Source organism: Pectinophora gossypiella, chromosome 3, assembly GCF_024362695.1.
Source record: "Pectinophora gossypiella chromosome 3, ilPecGoss1.1, whole genome shotgun sequence".
NCBI lineage: Eukaryota > Metazoa > Arthropoda > Insecta > Lepidoptera > Gelechiidae > Pectinophora > Pectinophora gossypiella.
The window spans coordinates 8,254,066-8,273,604 of record NC_065406.1 but is presented as its reverse complement, the minus strand read 5'-3'; the positions used below and the strand labels follow the sequence as shown (position 1 = coordinate 8,273,604).

Sequence of the window (19,539 nt, the reverse complement as noted above, 5' to 3'; positions counted from 1 at the left end):
ATGCTTTTATGAAAATATCCTTTGTCGAAACTGGAAATACAACGTGCCATCAGTTCGTTGATTTACTTACTTAATTCGTTTTAAGGTTTTCCATTCTCGTCGCCACAATTTACGAAAGCACTGCTACTAACAAAGTCACAGAAATAAAAAGAATGAATAGTAAGAAACTCTCAATAGTCTCAAATATGGCAAGTAGGCTGCCCGTGGCCTCTCACACTCAAAGTACTGCCATTGCTTACCAGTCTTTACACACAAACTTTTCCTTTTCTCGACGACAGTCAGCAATACGTCTCTGGCGACGGGTCCGTTGATCAGCTGAGGCCGAGGAGTGGGCCTTAGCCAAGTTGCCATCGATTACGAAAAACGACAGTAACAATAATCAAAACATGGAATTGACATGTCAGAACCGCCTATTCAAAAATCAGAATCATTTGTTCAATGTAATTATCATGGATAAACTTGTTGAAGGTCAATGTAACATTTTTGAATTTGCGTCATTTCGCAAGGTGTTATAGCTGAGAAGAAATGACAAGAAACTGCAACACATCTTTTAAATCAATGAGGGTACATTGCAAGTTATTTAATAACTAGAGGAACACATTTAATACCAGACATTTTTATCATTTAGGTAATCCCATTTAGATATTTCCCACCGGGGTAAGCAGACTATGGAATTCCATGTGCTTACATCCTGACACTTTTCTTTCTTCCTCCACATTCATCAATCGTTTCACACACGCACCGCCGGTTCAGACGATTGACATGTCACCGTATGTCTGTCCCATACATTTTTATAACTGTCATTGTTGCTATCGTTTGCAACTCAGCTAACCCTCTAGGTACGACATTCTATCAAGAAATAAAAAGGCACCTTTGTAATCGCATACCATCCTACAGTCAATATCAGTTCCATTCAATTCAATTCAATTCTTTATTCATAATAAACATTACACGTCAACAAATATTTCGATGAGTAGGTACACATTATATAGATTACTTTACAATATTTCAATATTACATCACAATAAAATCATAACAATATACAAATTACATCGCTATATTGTCGTCATCCAAATTTTATATTATTGAGAAACTCTGTTAAGTCATAATAGGCTTTATGAACTAAATAATGTTTTAATTTATTTCCAAAGCATGCGTCGCTGGGCGCACCCCTGATATCACTGGGTATAGCGTTGTACACTTGTGGCCCAATCACATCCAAGAGCCTGCCAGTTTTGTGGCATCTCGTCCTTCGAGTAAACAACAAGTCACCACCGCTTCGACGCAAAGGACATCTTAATTTAGGCTTCGTTTTTAGAAGTCTGTAAAAAATCAATACGGAAAATACTTTTGTATTTCTTATAATTTTCGTATCTACACTTATCAGATGTTCGTTCCACAGTTTGTTTATTATGACTGCATTAAGGTTGAGGACGATCGATGACGTCAGCGAAAGAAAATTAAACAATAACATGTTGAAGTTGTCAGACAGGAGTTTGGTTGTAGACGGCCTTGTAACCAATATGTTATAAAGAGCTATATGTCCTCGTAATTAGGTACTGTGATATCAATATAACACAAGCTGATGACTATAACAACTGGGGTAGTCAGAGGTACATTCATCACAAGGTGAACTAAGTACCTACACACCTTATCGAGCTTTCGTGCTTCTATGTGATATGTCATCATCATCTGCTGGAAAAACAAACAACGTCTTCCATAAGAATTAAAAATACTAATTCAGACAAAAATTACAGCCATAAACCATCCAGCGGCCAGTGCCTGCAGCGGCATATTATTTTTTTACAGGCAAAGGTAAACCGGCAAATGTTTGTCCTGATGCCTGGTAATCGTCATCATCGGAGTGGCGGCCCTAAGGCAGTAAAATTAATAAGACTGGTCCATCCTAGGCCAGCAACCCCGTAACTAGAAGGGAGCAACTAGGCTTTGTATTTTGAGGGACTGAGGGTTGCCACTATGAGGTCTCGCACCACCTAAACATTTTACTAGGGCCGCCACAGCTCTTGGTAAATAAGTAAAAGAACGCATACATTAAACATGAGTTTAACCGGTGAACCTAATGAATGAATCTCTAGTACAGAAAATAATCTAGGAATAATTTTATGGGCGTTTTAACTCAATGTGTAATTAATGAAGCTCGTAAAAGACGAATCATGATTATACAGCGTAGTATATCAGTTACTCCATGGTAATACTTGCCCAGACGACAGGTTATATTACCTACTTACTTTGGAAGGTTTATAACTGCCATGGTTCCTGAGATCACTTAATTAGAAACAAAAAGTTGCGATTAAGTCTACTACTAGGTACTTATACTTATGTATGATACATCAGTAAAAAAAAACCAATATAATTTTAACATATTTATTATGCAAATAGAAAATGTTACAAAAGTAAATTCAAAACGAACATTAAATTCATTAAAAGATTATTATACTTCAAACCATACTGGTTTTATTATGATACAAATTATTATGTACCTATTTAATTATTATGTCTAAGGCACAGTGATTCAAAAATATTTACTGTAAGTATTTATTATGCTGCGTATAATGCACTTGTCGTTGTACTTAGTAGGAATGTTACAGATTACGATAGTAACTAAAATATATTGTTGCGCGTAATATGTTATACCTACATAATACCCCGTATAATGTATGTGTTACCTGAAAAATAATAGTAATAATATTCTACCAGTCTCATGTGTCTACTTAGGCAGTTTTCCAACTTCGAACATGTAAGCTGCAAACAGTTTGATCTGAAACAAAAGACGCGATTTAAATACACTTCATCGCAGATAATATAGTCATAGCTATAGCATAGCAGATAACAGTCACCGTCAATCTACTATCAATCAAACAGAGTTAGTATGGATTATATTCCACGTGGTTGAGTTGTTGCTCCGAAAATTTCATATTAAATTAATTTGAATTATGCAAATTCACTATACGTACATAACTTAGATTAAATTAATATAAATACCAATGCTAAAGAATACAGATACAATGCAAGTCTGTGTGGTTACACGCTGACGCATAATGATTAATAATTATTCTATTTTATTAATTTCATATTTATTATTTTACTGGTGTTTCTATAGTCGTTGATTATTTGGTCTGAGTCAGAGTTATATATGCCGTATCACATTATAATTAAAGCGGTAATTTACGTCATGTTTTTCCATCCAGTACCCTAATCCGGAAGTACCAGAAGGCTTTTCATGATATAAGTGTATTTGTTTGAACAAATGAGTTTCGGTAGTTATAAGTCTTCCCTGCCCGTCTGGCCGGATATACGATGAAGAAACCAGACGTGTGTTAGCAGTGTCACACTGATTTTGAGAACAGAGAGAAGGCCTTACTCAGCAGTAGGACACAATAGAGTAGATAAATATGTTTTTTTTTTTATTTGTGGTTAAGTCTGAGTAGCACAGTACGTGATCGTGACGCCTAATGCTTAGAGCCACAAAATTGTGCATGTCACCATTATAGTTATTAATATAAGTAATGAGAATATGACACGACTGATGGTTTTCTTTATTTAAATTCATAAATAAGTTCAATAGAAAAAAGAGAACGTTTTTGTCACCTTTAGATCTGTCTTTATTGAATAATCGGAATATCATAATTTATTTTTGACCTAGGAAACTACCCAATTATTTATTTTTGAGCGTCGATACCAACTGCAGATTGCCTTTTGATAAATTGATGAAAACTAAATCGATAAACTCTGACTCGGATGGGATTTGAACCTACGGCTCTTGTCAAGCCGGAACGAGCTTGTTAACCACTAAACCATCGTGTCCTGCGAATTATTTTTCGATCTGTATCGTCATAATTTTCTTTTTGAAACACGAATTGAACAATGTAAACATAACTCGTGCGAGGTAACTTCACACTTCGCGCTGATTACCTAATATTTATCTACAGTGATTAGGTATCGATACTTGGAGGAGCTCGGTGGCGCAGCGGTAAACGCGCTCGGTCTGCGATTGTTGAAGTTAAGTAACTTTCGCAAAGGCCAGTCATAGGATGGGTGACCATAAAAAAAGTTTTCATCTCGAGCTCCTCCGTGCTTCGGAAGGCACGTTAAGCCGTTGGTCCCGGCTGCATTAGCAGTCGTCAATAACCACCAATCCGCACTGGGCCCGCGTGATGGTTTAAGGCCCGTTCTCCCTATCCATCCATAGGGAAGGCCCGTGCCCCAGCAGTGGGGACGTTAATGGGCTGATGATGATGAGGTATCGATATCGTGACAGACGGCACAACTCACATTGCGATTCGAACGCGAAGCGACTCGCCTAAAGCACCGCCGGAGAACGGGGAAGAGAGTTGCATTCCAACATGGTATCAAGTTTACTTGTACATAATACAATTTAAAACATAATCAAATCGGTCTTTTCGAAGTATCGATTGTTATTTTACTACACATCACATGGTAACAAACTGTGAGTGGTGTGTTATCTATCACTCGCAATTTGAGTGACTCATATACCTACATAATGTTCTGGTTTATGCATTGAATGCAAGGGCATGTTATCCTCTACGACACTGATTTCTGTTCAATAACTTTTAATGTACCACACACATACACACGGACCAGGTGGAAGCACGGACCATGTTACTTTCGGACAATCAGGTGATCAGCGTGTAATGTCCTACCCAAACTAGGGATCACAAAGTGATTTTTGTGATCGGGATTCGAACCCAGGGCCTCCGGATGCTGGGTCCAACGCTCAACTACTGGACCACAGAGGCCGTTAATACTTTACTATCAATAAGTAATAGAAGTCGAACAATAAACGTGATGAATCGCCTCCACCCGTCTTTATGTTGTTTGTGTTGTCGTCTTTGTGTTTAGCTTGTAATTGGCCTCATTCTACATTATGTTTGTAAGTATTTATTTAAAGCTCCGTGCTGTTAGCTTTCCTTAATAAATAAATAAATCATCATCATCATTACCAGCCCATTAACGTCCCCACAGCTGAGGCACGGGCCTTCCCTATGGATGGATAGCCCAGTGCGGATTGGTGGTTATTAACGACTGCTAATGCAGCCGGGACCAACGGCTTAACGTGCCTTCCGAAGCACGGAGGAGTTCGAGATGAAAACTTTTTTTTTGTGGTCACCCATCCTATGACCGGCCTTTGCGAAAGTTGCTTAACTTCAACAATCGCAGACCGAGCGCGTTTACCGCTGCGCCACCGAGCTCCTCAAATAAATAAATAAATATGTATATTCCGGTGCTGACCAAAAAAAAAAGTTTTCATCTCGAGCTCCTCCGTGCTTCGGAAGGCACGTTAAGCCGTTGGTCCCGGCTGCATTAGTAGTCGTTAATAACCACCAATCCGCACTGGGCCCGCGTGATGGTTTAAGGCCCGATCTCCCTATCCATCCTTATGGAAGGCCCGTGCCCCAGCAGTGGGGACGTTAACGGGCTGGTGATGATGATGATGATTCCGGTGCGACAGTACTCACGCCTTCGATGTAGTTGCGCACGTTGATCTTCTCGTTCTGCGAGTGCGCCATGTCGTCGCCGGCGCCCATGGGCAGCAGCAGCACGTTACGCCCGCTCGCCTCCTGCAGCGTGATCGTCACCGGGATCGACCCGCCCTCGCGAGACATGTCCGGGTCCGTCTGGAACACATTAATTACATCTTTATCCCATCCATATCAAAAGCAAATGTTTCCCTCTGCTGAACTGAGAATAGAGACAGACAGAAAATACCTATAAAGATTTAGGGCCTAACAAATCAAATCAAATATTCTTTATTGTACACACATACACCATGCCATACTAACTAGTTAAGAGTCTTATGTAAAAATTTCCTTTTATTTTGGTTATATTATATTACTAGCTTTTGCCCGCGACTTCGTCCGCGTGGCGTGTTATATAAGAGAGAGATCTTTGTGTGTGTGGGAGTGCATACTTATGCAGTTTAGATTTTTTCATAAATTTTTTTCCCAATAACTCCCATTTTTCAAAATACAGCCAAAAATAAACTTTATATTTACTAAGGTATGCATGCATGCTAGATTGAATCAATGAATTGATTTTTTTTTAAATTGATTGTTCATTGAGTTTTAATTTTAATACACACTTCCTCTCTTCCCTTCAACGTTGCTGTGCCCTACAGGGTCCATGTTTTAGTTCCTATGCCTATGTAACACCCCATTGTACTACATGGAATGCAATAAATAATTTAATTGAATTGAATTGAAAACATCTATCTTACGCGGTTTCGATTTTTTCATACAAATGTTTTTTTCCCGCTTACTCCCGTTTCCGTGGGAATTTTGCAATATCCTGTTGCAACTAAGCTTTAAGTTAACTAAGGTACCTGCATGCCAAATTTCAAGCGTCTAACTTAAGCGGTTTAGATTTTTCATACAAAAGGATTTTCCCGCAAATTTCCGTTCCCGTGGGAATTCCGGGAATTCCTTTCTTAGTGCACCTCTACGGTACCTAAGCTATGTCCCTTCCAAATTTCAAATGCCTACGTTTAGCCGTTCAGGCTATGCGTTGATATGTCAGTCACTGAGTCAGTCAGTTTCTCCTTTTATTTAGATTTGATTTTTTCATACAAATGTTTTTCCCGCTAACTACCGTTCCCGTGGGAATTTTGTAATATCCTGTTGCAACTAAGCTTTAAGTTTACTAAAGTACCTGCATGCCAAATTTCAAACGTCTAACTTGAGTGGTTTAGATTTTTCATACAAAAGGATTTTCCCGCTAATTCCCGTTCCCGTGGGAATTTCGGGAATTCCTTTCTTAGTGTACCTCTACGGTATTTAAGGTACCTGCATGACAAATTTCAAACGTTTAACTTGAATGGTTTAGATTTTTCATACAAAAGGATTTTCCCGCTAATTCCCGTTCCCGTGGGAATTTCGGGAATTCCTTTCTTAGTGCACCTCTACGGTATCTAAGGTACCTGCGAGCCAAATTTCAAACATCTAACTTGAATGGTTTAGATTTTTCATACAAAAGGATTTTCCCGTTAATTCCCGTTCCCGTGAGAATTTTGGGAATTCCTTTCTTAGTGCACCTCTACGGTACCTATGGTACCTGCATGCCAAATTTCAAACGTCTAACTTGAGTGGTTTAGATTTTTCATACAAAAGGATTTTCCCGCTAATTGCCGTTCCCGTGGGAATTTCGGGAATTCCTTTCTTAGTACACCTCTACGGTATCTAAGGTACCTGCATGACAAATTTCAAACGTCTAACTTGAGTGGTTTAGATTTTTCATATCAAAGGATTTTCCCGCTAATTCCCGTTCTCGTGGGAATTTCGGGAATTCCTTTCTTAGTGCACCTCTACGGTATCTAAGGTATCTGCATGCCAAATTTCAAACGTCTAACTTGAGTTGTTTAGATTTTTCATACAAAAGGATTTTCCCGCTAATTCCCGTTCCCGTGGGAATTTCGGGAATTCCTTTCTTAGTGTACCTCTACGGTATCTAAGGTACCTGCATGCCAAATTTCAAACGTCTAACTTGAGTGGTTTAGATTTTTCATACAAAAGGATTTTCCCGCTAATTCCCGTTCCCGTAGGAATTTCGGGAATTCCTTTCTTAGTGCACCTCTACGGTATCTAAGGTACCTGCATGCCAAATTTCAAACGTCTAACTTGAGCGGTTTAGATTTTTCATACAAAAGGATTTCCCTTCACTACTCTGCTCCTATTGATTGTAGCGTGATGAAAAGTATACTATAACCTGTCCAAGAGTGTGAAGAATAATTGTACCAAGTTTCATTAAAATCCGTCCAGTAGTTTTTGTTTCTATAAGGAACATACAGACAGACAGACAGACAGACAGACAGACAGACAGACAGACAAAAATTTTACTGATTGCATTTTTGGCATCAGTATCGACCACTTATCACCCCCTGATAGTTATTTTGAAAAAATATTTAATGTACAGAATTGACCTCTCTACAGATTTATTATAAGTATAGATGTAGATTATTATGTAGTGTTTGTATTTTAATATATGTTTTAAGTGTAATAAAGAGTATTGTTTTTACCGACTTCAAAAAAGGAGGAGGTTCTCAATTCGACCGTATATTTTTTTTTTTTTTTTTTTTTTTTTTTTTTATGTTTGTTCGGGCATATCTTCGTCGTATATGAACCGATTTTGATAATTCTTTTTTTGTTTGAAAGGAGATATACCCAAGGGGGTCCCATGTCAAGGAAGTCAGGATCTGATGATGGAAGACCAGAGAAATCGAGGGGAATTTTCAAAAATCGTAGGAGCGACTAGTGCGTTTGTAAAGTCATATTGATCGGATCGATCTTTAGGCTTCGGGAAAACTTCCCGACCTTCGAAAACTGGTCAGCATCAGGGAGATACCCTATGGCCTGGCAAAACTATACAACCTGGAGCAATTTTTCTTTCACGAAACGTATTTAAATCTTGATCAAATTCAATCGCCGGTGCAAAAAAACAAAATGGCGGAAAAAAAGATGGCCGCCATACAAAATTTTGTCGATTTTGGAAGAAGCCCGTTTGGGTAAAAATAATGTATGGGGCGCTTACTCAAAACGTCATGTAGAGTACGGAAATACTTTCTGGTCACCAAAAACTGCTCCGCATCAGAGAGATACTCTACGGCCTGGCAAAACTATCGCACGTGAACCAATATTTCTTTCAGAGCACTTATTTAAATCTTGGTCAAATTCCATAGCGCGTAAAAAAAAAAACAAAATGGCGGAAAAACAAGATGGCCGCCATACACAATTTTGTTTTTTCAGAAAATGTCTCGGGATATAAAATATATATCGGGGTTGTGATCGGATCGTCATGTTAAGTATGGAAATACTTCCCGATTTTCGAAAACTGCTCCGCATCAGGGTGACACCCTACGGCCTGGCGAAACTATCACACCTGAACCAATTTTTCTTTCACGAAACCTATTTAAATCTTGGTCGAATTTAATGGCCGGTGAAAAAAATACAAAATGGCGAAAAAACAAGATGGCCGCCATACAAAATTTTGTTTTTCCAGAAAATGTCTTGGGCGTAAAAATGATGTATAGGGGTGTGATCGGAACGTCATCTTTGAAAACTGCTCCCAATCAGGGAGACATCCTACGGTCTGGCAAACCTATTGCACCTGGATTTTGTTTGTTTCCACGACACCCATTTAAATCTTGGTCAAATTCTGTCGCCGGTGAAAAAAAACAAAATGGCGGAATAACAAGATGGCCGCCATACGAAGAGGGACAGTTTCGAATAAACAGGACACGCGAGCTGCTTTAGCAGCGAGCGAACCACGCGAAATCTACTGTATCTATATGTATATGTATGCGTGAGTGTGTATGATAGCAGCTTCCACTGACAACCACATGTGTGTATGTACACATACACATGTGTGTGTGTGTGTGTGTGCGTGTGTGTGCGCGCGCGCGCGTGTGTGTGTGTGTGTGTGCGTGTGTCTGTGTGTGTGCGTGTGTACGTGCGCGTGTGCTCGTGTGCGTTAGCGCGTGTGTGTGTAAACATGTTCATCAATAATAATTGTGATCACTACTAATAATATATTATATTATTATATATGAATATAAATCAGAAAATCTGTCTGTCTGCATCCTTGCTCGGTCTAACCATCACTTAAAATCGTAAAATAAAATAAAATTTTTAACAAAAAAAAACCGACTTCAAACGCAAAACTAAAAAGCAATAAATAAATTTACTTCGCACAAAGTAATTAGTACGTATTTTCAATTAGTTAATTAATTTATAATTCTGAAGTCGGTGCCAAGTAAATGCTACAACAACCCTACTACAATATCAAATTACTATGTACACACAATATTGTTTAATACCTATATCAAAGCAATTACAAAACAATGTCAAACAAAAAATTACAAAACAATCAGTATTGAAAAATATATGAATCGGTACTTCGTTGTAGCATTTCCTTGGCACCGGCTTCAGAATTATAAATTAATTAACTAATTGAAAATACGTACTAATTACTTTGTGCGAAGTAAATTTATTTATTGCTTTTTAGTTTTGCGTTTGAAGTCGGTTTTTTTTTGTTAAAAATTTTATTTTGTATATTTGTATACACGAAACATTTTAAAAACCATACACAAGAAAGACAACAGCACAATTGGCGGCCTTATTGCTCTACAGCAATTTCTTCCAGGCGACCAGAGACAGGAAGTATTTAGTTTCCTACTAGTCAAATCAGTTACTTTTTAATAAACGTCAAAAACGAAATTACTATGTAATATGTATGAAAAAGCAACCTGTGACGTCATAGAAAAACGTGACGAAATGTAGCGCTTAGAGCTTTTTTCTTTAAGTAATTTATAGATAAGTTAAATTAATATATATTATAAGTTAAATAGAACACACACACACACACACACGCCCACGCCCACGCACACGCACACACACACACACACACACACACACACACACACACACTCACACAAACGTTTTTTGTCACCTTTAGATCTGTCTTTATTTAGTAATCGGAAACCACCCAATTATGGACTGATTACCTATTAGGGCGCCGCCATGCAGTTTTTTTAAGCATGGTAAGAGCATTGGATCTCAATCTCACCTGACAGTAAGTGACGATGGGATGGAGGACATATTAATAAATTGTGACTCTGTCCGCCACGATTGGGATGACGGCGTGATATTATGTACATCAAAATCATAACAAAGTGGTTTCGAAATGACAACACGATAGCATTAATTCTCGCAGTCTAGACGTCGCGCATGACTGATAGTTGTGTATTGTATAAATAAACAATTGAACTTTGATAAAGAATGGCACAAAGTATGAGTCAATAAAACATCTACTATTTCACTTCCTTCTAAAATACCTATCCTCTGCTACACTGAGAGTAGAGAGAGAGAAAAAACCTATTAAAATTTAGGGCCTCTCACATACACGAAACATTTTCCTATTTTTTTTCTTATTATATTGCCCAAATCGTACTGTATTCATGTGTTATGTATGTCTGATTGTTGAAATTTAATTCTGTGCAATAAAGTATATTTGATTTAATTTTGTTTTTTTTTATATTGTCTTCTACAATACTGCATAACACGGTTGTAACTACATGACTTCTCTATCGATTTTATTGTACAAAGTTAATAGTCGTCAAGGCAAGTCGGAGGCCTTCGGTTTGAGAACTGATGAATGAAATGCTTCCACCAACCGGCTATGGAGCAGTGTGGTCACACCCACACCGCGGACACTTCATAACAAAATCTCATTCATTCGCGTAAGTGAGATAGACAGTCCACGCTGTCCCCCTTACTGGGGTTCAGCTGAAAATCAGCGTTGTGGCACTCCCTCAAAGTCGGAGTGTCACAACATATTGCTGAGCTGACGTCCCTTTAAATTCATTATTTTGTTCACTATTCTATTCTGTGTACCACCTACTTATTTCTAAAATAAATTATTTTCTTTCTTTCTTTCTTTACTCCTTAGCGACTTGCGGCCATTAGAAGAGTAAAACCCAGAGGAGGTAAGGTCGGTGCCCGATACGAATTTGTGCGAGGGCAGAGAGTAACCGTTCTATACATATTATTATTATTCATTCTATGGCATGGTGGAGAATCCATACTCCTTCCGGTTGATTCAGAGGAGGCCTGTACATGCTGGTACTGCTGTTGGACAAATATCATAGTTTGTATATCGTACCTGATAGATGAGTTTAGTAGCGCGTGCTGCGGCCTGGTAGTGAGGGTGATCAGGGTTCTCAGTCCACGCACGACCGCTCTGCGCAGTGATACGCATTTTGTTCGGCGAGCCCCGCTCCGCCCACTGAAATGAAACATAACATAACATAACATAAACAGCCTATATACGTCCCACTGCTGGGCACAGGCCTCCCCTCAATCAACCGGAGGGAAATGAAACACCGAATATATTTTTAGTTTCCTGTAGGCTTAAAGCTATTAATCTAAAAACAACATTGCTATTTGATATTTGTTGGCATTGCGCACTTACTTTTATATGCGCAAATGTCAGATTGCAATATCGCTTTTTTGATGAATTGTTTCAATGTGGCCTTTTACCCCCCTGTTCTTGGAAGACAGGAGAATCGTGGTTATTGACTTGTGACTCTCCACTATTATAAGGTCAGTCGCATTATAAATACGCATTTGCATTGTACGTAAACTACAACCAACTCGCATCCAATATGCGCGCTCCCGTAGTACCTACTTGGAAGGCTGAAATTGTTCCTGAGTATTCGCACGAGAGGAATCCGGAACAAAACGTGTCTAAGTGCGATCGGCCTAAGGATTAAATGCTTAAGTTTCAATTTGTACGTTTTCATCAACGTTCAAGAAATGTTAAACACAGTAAAGTTGAGATACCTTCTTGTGAACATAGTCAAAGACCAGCTTCTCAACTTCCTCAGGCTGTTGGTCGGGCACGATGCGGATGGAGAATTTGCCGATCACTTTGCCGGGGATCACAGTCTTAGCTCCCGGCTGGAAAGCGGCGCCTGAAAGTACCCACATTTCAACATAGGTAGACAATTTAAACACATAATACCGGGTTTTTACATCATTACGACAGGACAGGACCCGATGTTGTAAAAGTTTATACGCTCGTTCCGGCTTAACAAGAGCCGCGTTCAAGTACCGTTCGAGTCAGTTTTTTTTTCGATTTAAATTTCTCTTTGTGTGTTTCCCTGAGCACGGGTGTGTGCTATAAAAACAAAAATCCTTAGATAAGGTCTTTCTGAAATTATGTTCTATTTTCTGTATTTGTGCACAAAGTCATCACATGGCAGATTATAAGTAAGTAAAGCTTTACGTTAATTGACTATTTCTTCTATTTATGAATGGCCATTGTGTTTCCGCAACATAAAACAAGACAATCAAAGATAAAAACGACATTTTACCGTATGTCATAAACTATCTCATACATTACGTAAAATGTTAATGCGATGACGAGTTATCTTTGCGATGTCCAACAAAATTGTTTGAATCTAAAGCGGAGACACATAACGTTCCCGAAAATGTTCTCAAAGTGGAAATGTTGCTGTTGTAAAAACTCTTTAATAGTAAGGGCACTAGCTGCTTTTTTTTTTTCAAATTGCTCTTTCTTGCACTTTGATCCTATCTGCCTAACGGTTAGGTAATAAACCTATGTTACCCAATTGCAGCGAAGCTAATTTGACCGATAGAGACCATAAGACGGTTTTTCACCTCTTCACGTCATTTCGGTGGCGCATTCTTTTTTATTTTTCCCATATATCATTTACGATTTCTTATCTAACAGATATTAAAGGCTCAATACTAATGAGCAATTACTGTAACTTTATCGTTAAAAAAATGGTGTCCAAGAAATTATATAAAAATACACTTTCGGTAACTTTTCCTCTATCACTTTTCGTGTGGGTTGTGAGGTGAATTACCTACCAACCTCATCAACCCTGGTATCGATAGAAGAAGAAAACGTAACAGGTATAAATGGAGTTATGGCAATTGAATATTCTTCCGTATAGTATTGTCACAACAACTCGCTTTGAAATGGAAAAATGACAAAAGAGCACACATTTTATGACTCAATATATTTCTAGATCAAACCTACCTATGTATCTACTTATAGTCTAATATTTTATTTGCTTTTAGTGTGTCATAGAGTGTGTATGTACTATGTAACTATGACTCACAACCAGACAATATAAAGTCCACAGTTCAATACTTTACTTACACAGATTGGACATAAAAGTGGTGGCTAAACTAGGTAGGTAAGATAGGCAAAATTTCCTTATTACGATCAAGAGACTAGCAAGAGACTACGACTAGTGAGCGGATGAATGGGCTGATGGATTGATGATATCGTATGAGCATCGGATAGACCATAGATGATATTACTTCAGAATCGAGCAGTGGCACAAAGGAGATTATGAAGTAAGCTTCTTCAGAAACAAATATGTTCATAATGATGATAATTCGATTTATAATTTGAATCGATTGTACTGTATCTTTCGTGTATCTTTCGTGTATGTTTTGTGTAAAACTTGTTTTGTATGTTGTGTGCAATAAAGTATATTTATATTGTATTGTATAATTCTGATAAGAGGGCTCACTTAGATGAAATTATAAGTATAATATGTATAATAACATAAAATAACGTAAGCTTACGACTGTATCCGAGTTGGGGTAGGAGACATATATCCATCGCAAGATAAACTAAGTACCCACGTTTCAACGTGCTTTCTGGTAGACCAACGTATAGGCGGTGAGCCGTATCGCCGTCTATAATGGTCAAACCCACTGTGTTAGTGAAAACCCCACAACGGGGTTGGCACCGCCGCTCTCCGTTTGAGGAGCAACTCGGTGAACCACAGGACCACAGTGTATAGTATGTGTAATATGTGTATAGTGTCGTAAAATTAGCTTTATAAACATTACCTTCAATGCCGTGCAGAGACAGGCTGGGGTATCTCCAGCGATGCATCAGAATTTGCTCCTTATTTCCATTGTGGGCCAGCTTGTGGGCCCCGATTTGTTGCCTGCGCAAGTAAACATCATTTAACATCACGCTTATATCCCCGAAGAGGTCGGCAGAGGTGTATAGTATTACACCTACTCCTCGTCAGCTATGTATAAGTCCCATGTAATAGGGGTGAGCGGCCTCCTTGTTCAGTAGTTGAGCGATAGGCTCACGACCCCGGGTTCCAATCCCGGTGGGGAAATATCACAAAAATCACTTTGTGATCCCTAGTTTGGTTAGGACATTAAAGGGCGGATCACGTGATTGTCCGAAAGTAAGATGATCCGTGCTTCGGAAGGCACGTTAAGCCCGTCGGTCCCGGTTACTACTTACTGATGCAAGTAAGTAGTCGTTACATGAGTCATGTCACTATCAAGAGACTAGCCTTTGGCGGCTCAATAGTAACCCTGACACGATAGAAAACGTAGTATCACTCCTTATTCTATACTACAACTAACTAACTTCTTTAAAGCATCCAGTTTACCATCTTACCTGTATCCTTCAGTATCAAAATCAATAGTCGTGTACAGTTTCTTCTCATTTTCGGTCAGTGGCGCCACAGATTTGTAAATGTCAGTTATCAGAATCTTGCCATCTTTGTCGACTAGCTGATCCATTAAGTAAATCAGATCGGACATTGCTGAAACAATACATATTAGCTATACATTAGCACCCGTATTCTACCATATTCACGAACTCCCGAATTCGAATTCGGCATAATCCTCACTTGGGGCGACCTTAAGGAACACGTCGAACCCAGCTCAGAATCAGTATTCATAGACCATCAATCTTATCTCGAGTTTCCTCCAATGAGGTTGAGTAGAGGCATGACGTCATTGTTTTCGTATTATTTTGTTGGCAGTATGATATGCCCGACTCCTGTGAGTAAGATCCTAAGTCGAGGACGTAAATGTGAACTTCATCATCATCACTAATTTAAAAGCCACGCTCTTGTCGGCGTAGGATTCTCCATGCTACTTTTTAGGCGAAAATACGGCAGTGGTGCTCTTGCCTTCCGTCCAAAATACTTAGCTGAGACCGATCTTAGAACTTAGAATGCGAATGGAGGTCTACGGACAGATGTCTGCCGCAGACCGACTACGGCCGGCGCGTTGATTAAATATAGGTACTGCTGCATTTCTTTAACTTTCCAGAGGCGCGACAAATCTACACGCAGATTCTAGTGTATATATTAGAGATAATCTTAAACCTGTAAGACCCCTCTACTGGGAAATGTCCTTTATCTTTTATCGTTCTTCGAAACTTTCCTTATCAATCTGTATTACTATATGTATAATATTGTTCGACACACTGATTTACGTAAGAAAAAGCGTTAAAGTAAAACTTGATAAAAAAAAGTAGCATGTACATTACGTTATATAGTATTATTTTATCACAATAAACAGGCCATACCTACATCAGTGTTATCAATTTATCATAAGCTCGCTCCTAATGATCGGAGATTTATAAGCTGATAACTGTTGACTAGGAGAATTTATATCTTTTAATAAAGAAGGGAAAAGTTCAACATAAAAATTCAAATTGGTACAATGTTAAGCTAAAAAGCTGTTCAATGTCACTGTGTTCAACAGGAAACCACTATGCATTATAAAATTACATCTGTAGGTACTTATATTATCAATTTCTGTTATCAAACCACCAAAAACAGAGTGTCATTAAACATAAGTTCACGAATATATGTCAATTGGGGTAGTCAGAGATACATCCATCGTAAGATGAACTAAGTACCCACACCTCCCTGACCTGTCTGTTAGACCAACGATAAGTGGTGGTGGTATCATTAAACCTTGTCCATTGAGAATAGTACTTATGATAATCAATAAGGTTAAGATTGTCTAGAAGAAATTGGCGGTAGAAGCGTTTGTAACTGTCCTATACGTTATTATGTGCAATAAAGAATTATTGATAGATTGCTATTCAGTAGTAAGGCAGCCAATTGTACTTCTGTCTCATATGTAACTGATTTATTTAAGGTGTTTTCCTTTGTACAAATAAGAGTTTTGTAAAGTATTTTTTTGCAAGAGATTTAGATAATGAGCAGATAACATTACGAATTACTGTACATACATAAACTCACGCCTATATCCCACTGGGGTAAGCAGAGACATAACATAACATAACATAACAAATACTTTATTGCACAAACAGGTAAAAACAAAATACAAAACAAAAGAGAAATTGAATGGTTGTATGTGTAATTGCATGTTAAAAGGAAGGAAGTCATGTTAACAAGATCATCTTACCCTCATGCACAGTTCCTCCGTAAACACCGCTGTGGAGATCCATCTGGGCACATTCAACCTCGAGGAAATAGTAACTGATGCCACGAAGCCCGTATGTAATGCAGGGCTTGGTTGTTCCCAGCCAGTAGTTGTCCGATATACACACATAGTCCACATCATTGAAGAACCCTTCTGGCTTCAGCTTCTCTATCAGAAGGGCATCCAATCCTTCTGAGCCAGATTCCTCCATGCATTCAAATACAAACTTCAAGTTCACAGGCAACTGTTTCCAGAGAAAAATAGTTTGATTGTATTATTATGTAAAAAATATGAATAATGATAAAACTGTGTGATAAAAACAACCACATACATTTTGAGAAAAGCCATGTAGGTATTTTTTATCATAACTTTTTAGCCATTTATCAATTTTTCATTGTGTATGTCTAGCAATACAGATCATAACATGGACTATTTTATTTATCTATTATTATTATTTATTTATATTTCTGTGCTTCCATAATATGTATTGCATTTTCAGTGACAATATTATCCATAGCAAATAAGATAAGATTGGATTTCTTTATTTGCCGTAAATGCTGTGTAAAAAGATGATATTTACATCCATTCATACTTATCTACAACACATTCATTTTTGTCAACCAGTCTATTGAAATTCAATCTTACCAATGTCTAAAAACATATGTAATTAAAACATAGCACAAACAACATTCTATCTGATAAGCCAAAAATTATCCAAATACTTTATAAAAACTATAAATTCATACATACCTCTTCACCAATTCCCTTGTAAGCATTGATGGCATGTAGCCAGCCCAGGACTGGGCCTTTGTCATCGGTGGAGCCACGGCCATACAGCTTTCCATTCTTCTCCACTAATTCAAATGGATCGGAATCCCATCCATCAGACTTTAAAGCAGGTTGTACATCTAAGTGACCATAAATGCAGATGGTATTTTTGGCTGAATCCTGATAAAGATAGATTGAACAATAAAAAAAAGTGAAGAATACAAAAGTATATTTCAAAAATACACATATATTTTCTTTTATTTTTATCTTGTAAAACCTGGATCTTTAACTGTGCATAAGATTAGTAAGTAAAACAATGACTAGGCCATTACCAGTACTATGTAATATGATATGCATGATTAATATTTGATTACTGAACAAACATCTCTTTTTAACTAATAATTGAACCTTTAATTGAACTGCCTCATTTTAAACAACGGGTACAATAGGTACATCGTTAATATAACTTACATTTCCCAGTGTGCCGACCAGTACAGGCGGCAATTTAACTTCTTGGCCGTCGATAGTCTGGCAGCCAACATCTCTTAGTTCGCTACTAGCGCCTACTTCTCTCAGCTTTTCCTGCATCCAGTGTACCATCCGTACACAGTCATTCCTATACTTCACATCACAGGATACCGATGGAATAGCCACCGCCTCCTTCAACAACTGTTTGTAAGTTGCTGCATTCTGATCCACATACTTAAATATCTGCGGTAAAGGCAATGCTTTCGACGTTGCCATTTTCTTAGGTAATTCTATTTGAGTTACGGAATATGACTTGTGTAATACACGACAGTTGCTGATCACTGCTGATGAGGCTTTAATAGCCACCGGTAATCGCAGTTGAGAACAACCACGTAACGTTTTTATCAATGAGAAAGTCATGGTAGGTACCAGACAGAGACGGACTGATAACAAACGTCAAATTGACATCTGTCACATGAACTTGACGTTTAAATCGGTGCGTTCAATTCGCATGCAGAATAAGTTTATTTCATTTTTATTTCTTTCTGAGACAAGGCAGCATGCCATTGCATTGCATGTCTATTTTTGTCCTTAGGTCCTTACTGCTGCTGGTCTTTTACGGGCACAAGGACCAAGTATAAGATTCTAATACTTGGCCCTTGTACGGGCAAAACATAGAGCAGCACTGAGTTACGCGGAAGTCCGACTTGAACGCAGCTTATTTTGAATACTTCCGCTTCCGGCTTTCATTTCCGTTCGCCAAATTCATACATTTCCAAAATATGTTGTAAATCAGTATAAATATTCTGTAACCCAAAACTAACACAAAATCAAAATTATTATAAATAAGCTATTCGTTACGAAGATGTAACGGTAATATTTTAATAAGTTGAGTAGGCTTGTAAATTATTTATAGAAGCAAGCCTATGTCAGTTCCTGATCAGCCATAATTCAAACCCTCACCCTCGGTAATATTTATTATTTTATTTATATGCTGGCCTAATAAGTATTGGTATATTTTTAAGTAAAAAAAACGCTATAGGTTTATTTTATGGCTTTGCTATGTAATTTTATTAGGTTTCAGGATAATGTACTTTGAATAGCTCGGTTTCATGCCAAGGTGTCAAAAATCAAATAAGGTGATTTTATTTGTCGGGGTACCTATATCGAAATATTATTTTTACTCACTAAAAGCTACCTACCATATACTGACGAGTTGCCAAGTGTCCGGTCCATTCAGAGTATTGAATCTCGTAATTCTCCCACCCACGTCATAGACTGGATGAATATCAACGTTAGGTAGTACGCATTCCACAAGAGCGATGCCTTACATGGTGCTTATAATCAAACCATGGAACGCCTCATGGCTCTTTGTGCAACTTACGCTTATTTTAATTAATTCCAGGTGCTTGAGAAACATTGTTTTCATCAAAAAAGATGTTAATATTTTTTCTGTAAATAAAAAATATTCAAATAAAAACTAGAAATGGAGATTATGCAGTTAAGGACTACGGAA

At 38.0% G+C, this 19,539-nt stretch overlaps 1 protein-coding gene across 1 annotated transcript; it reads right to left on the bottom strand.

Moving 5' to 3' along the window:
* Positions 1–2,371: 2,371 nt before the first annotated feature.
* On the bottom strand, positions 2,372–18,450 carry LOC126381828 (cytosolic non-specific dipeptidase). The gene is made up of 9 exons (XM_050031326.1): positions 18,027–18,450; positions 17,538–17,735; positions 16,770–17,031; positions 14,998–15,145; positions 14,424–14,524; positions 12,372–12,502; positions 11,692–11,814; positions 5,499–5,657; positions 2,372–2,779 (listed from the first exon to the last, which is right to left on the bottom strand). Exons 1-9 carry the CDS (start codon positions 18,441–18,443, stop codon positions 2,729–2,731), a joined length of 1,590 nt encoding a protein of 529 aa, XP_049887283.1. The 5' UTR covers positions 18,444–18,450; the 3' UTR covers positions 2,372–2,728.
* Positions 18,451–19,539: the final 1,089 nt, after the last annotated feature.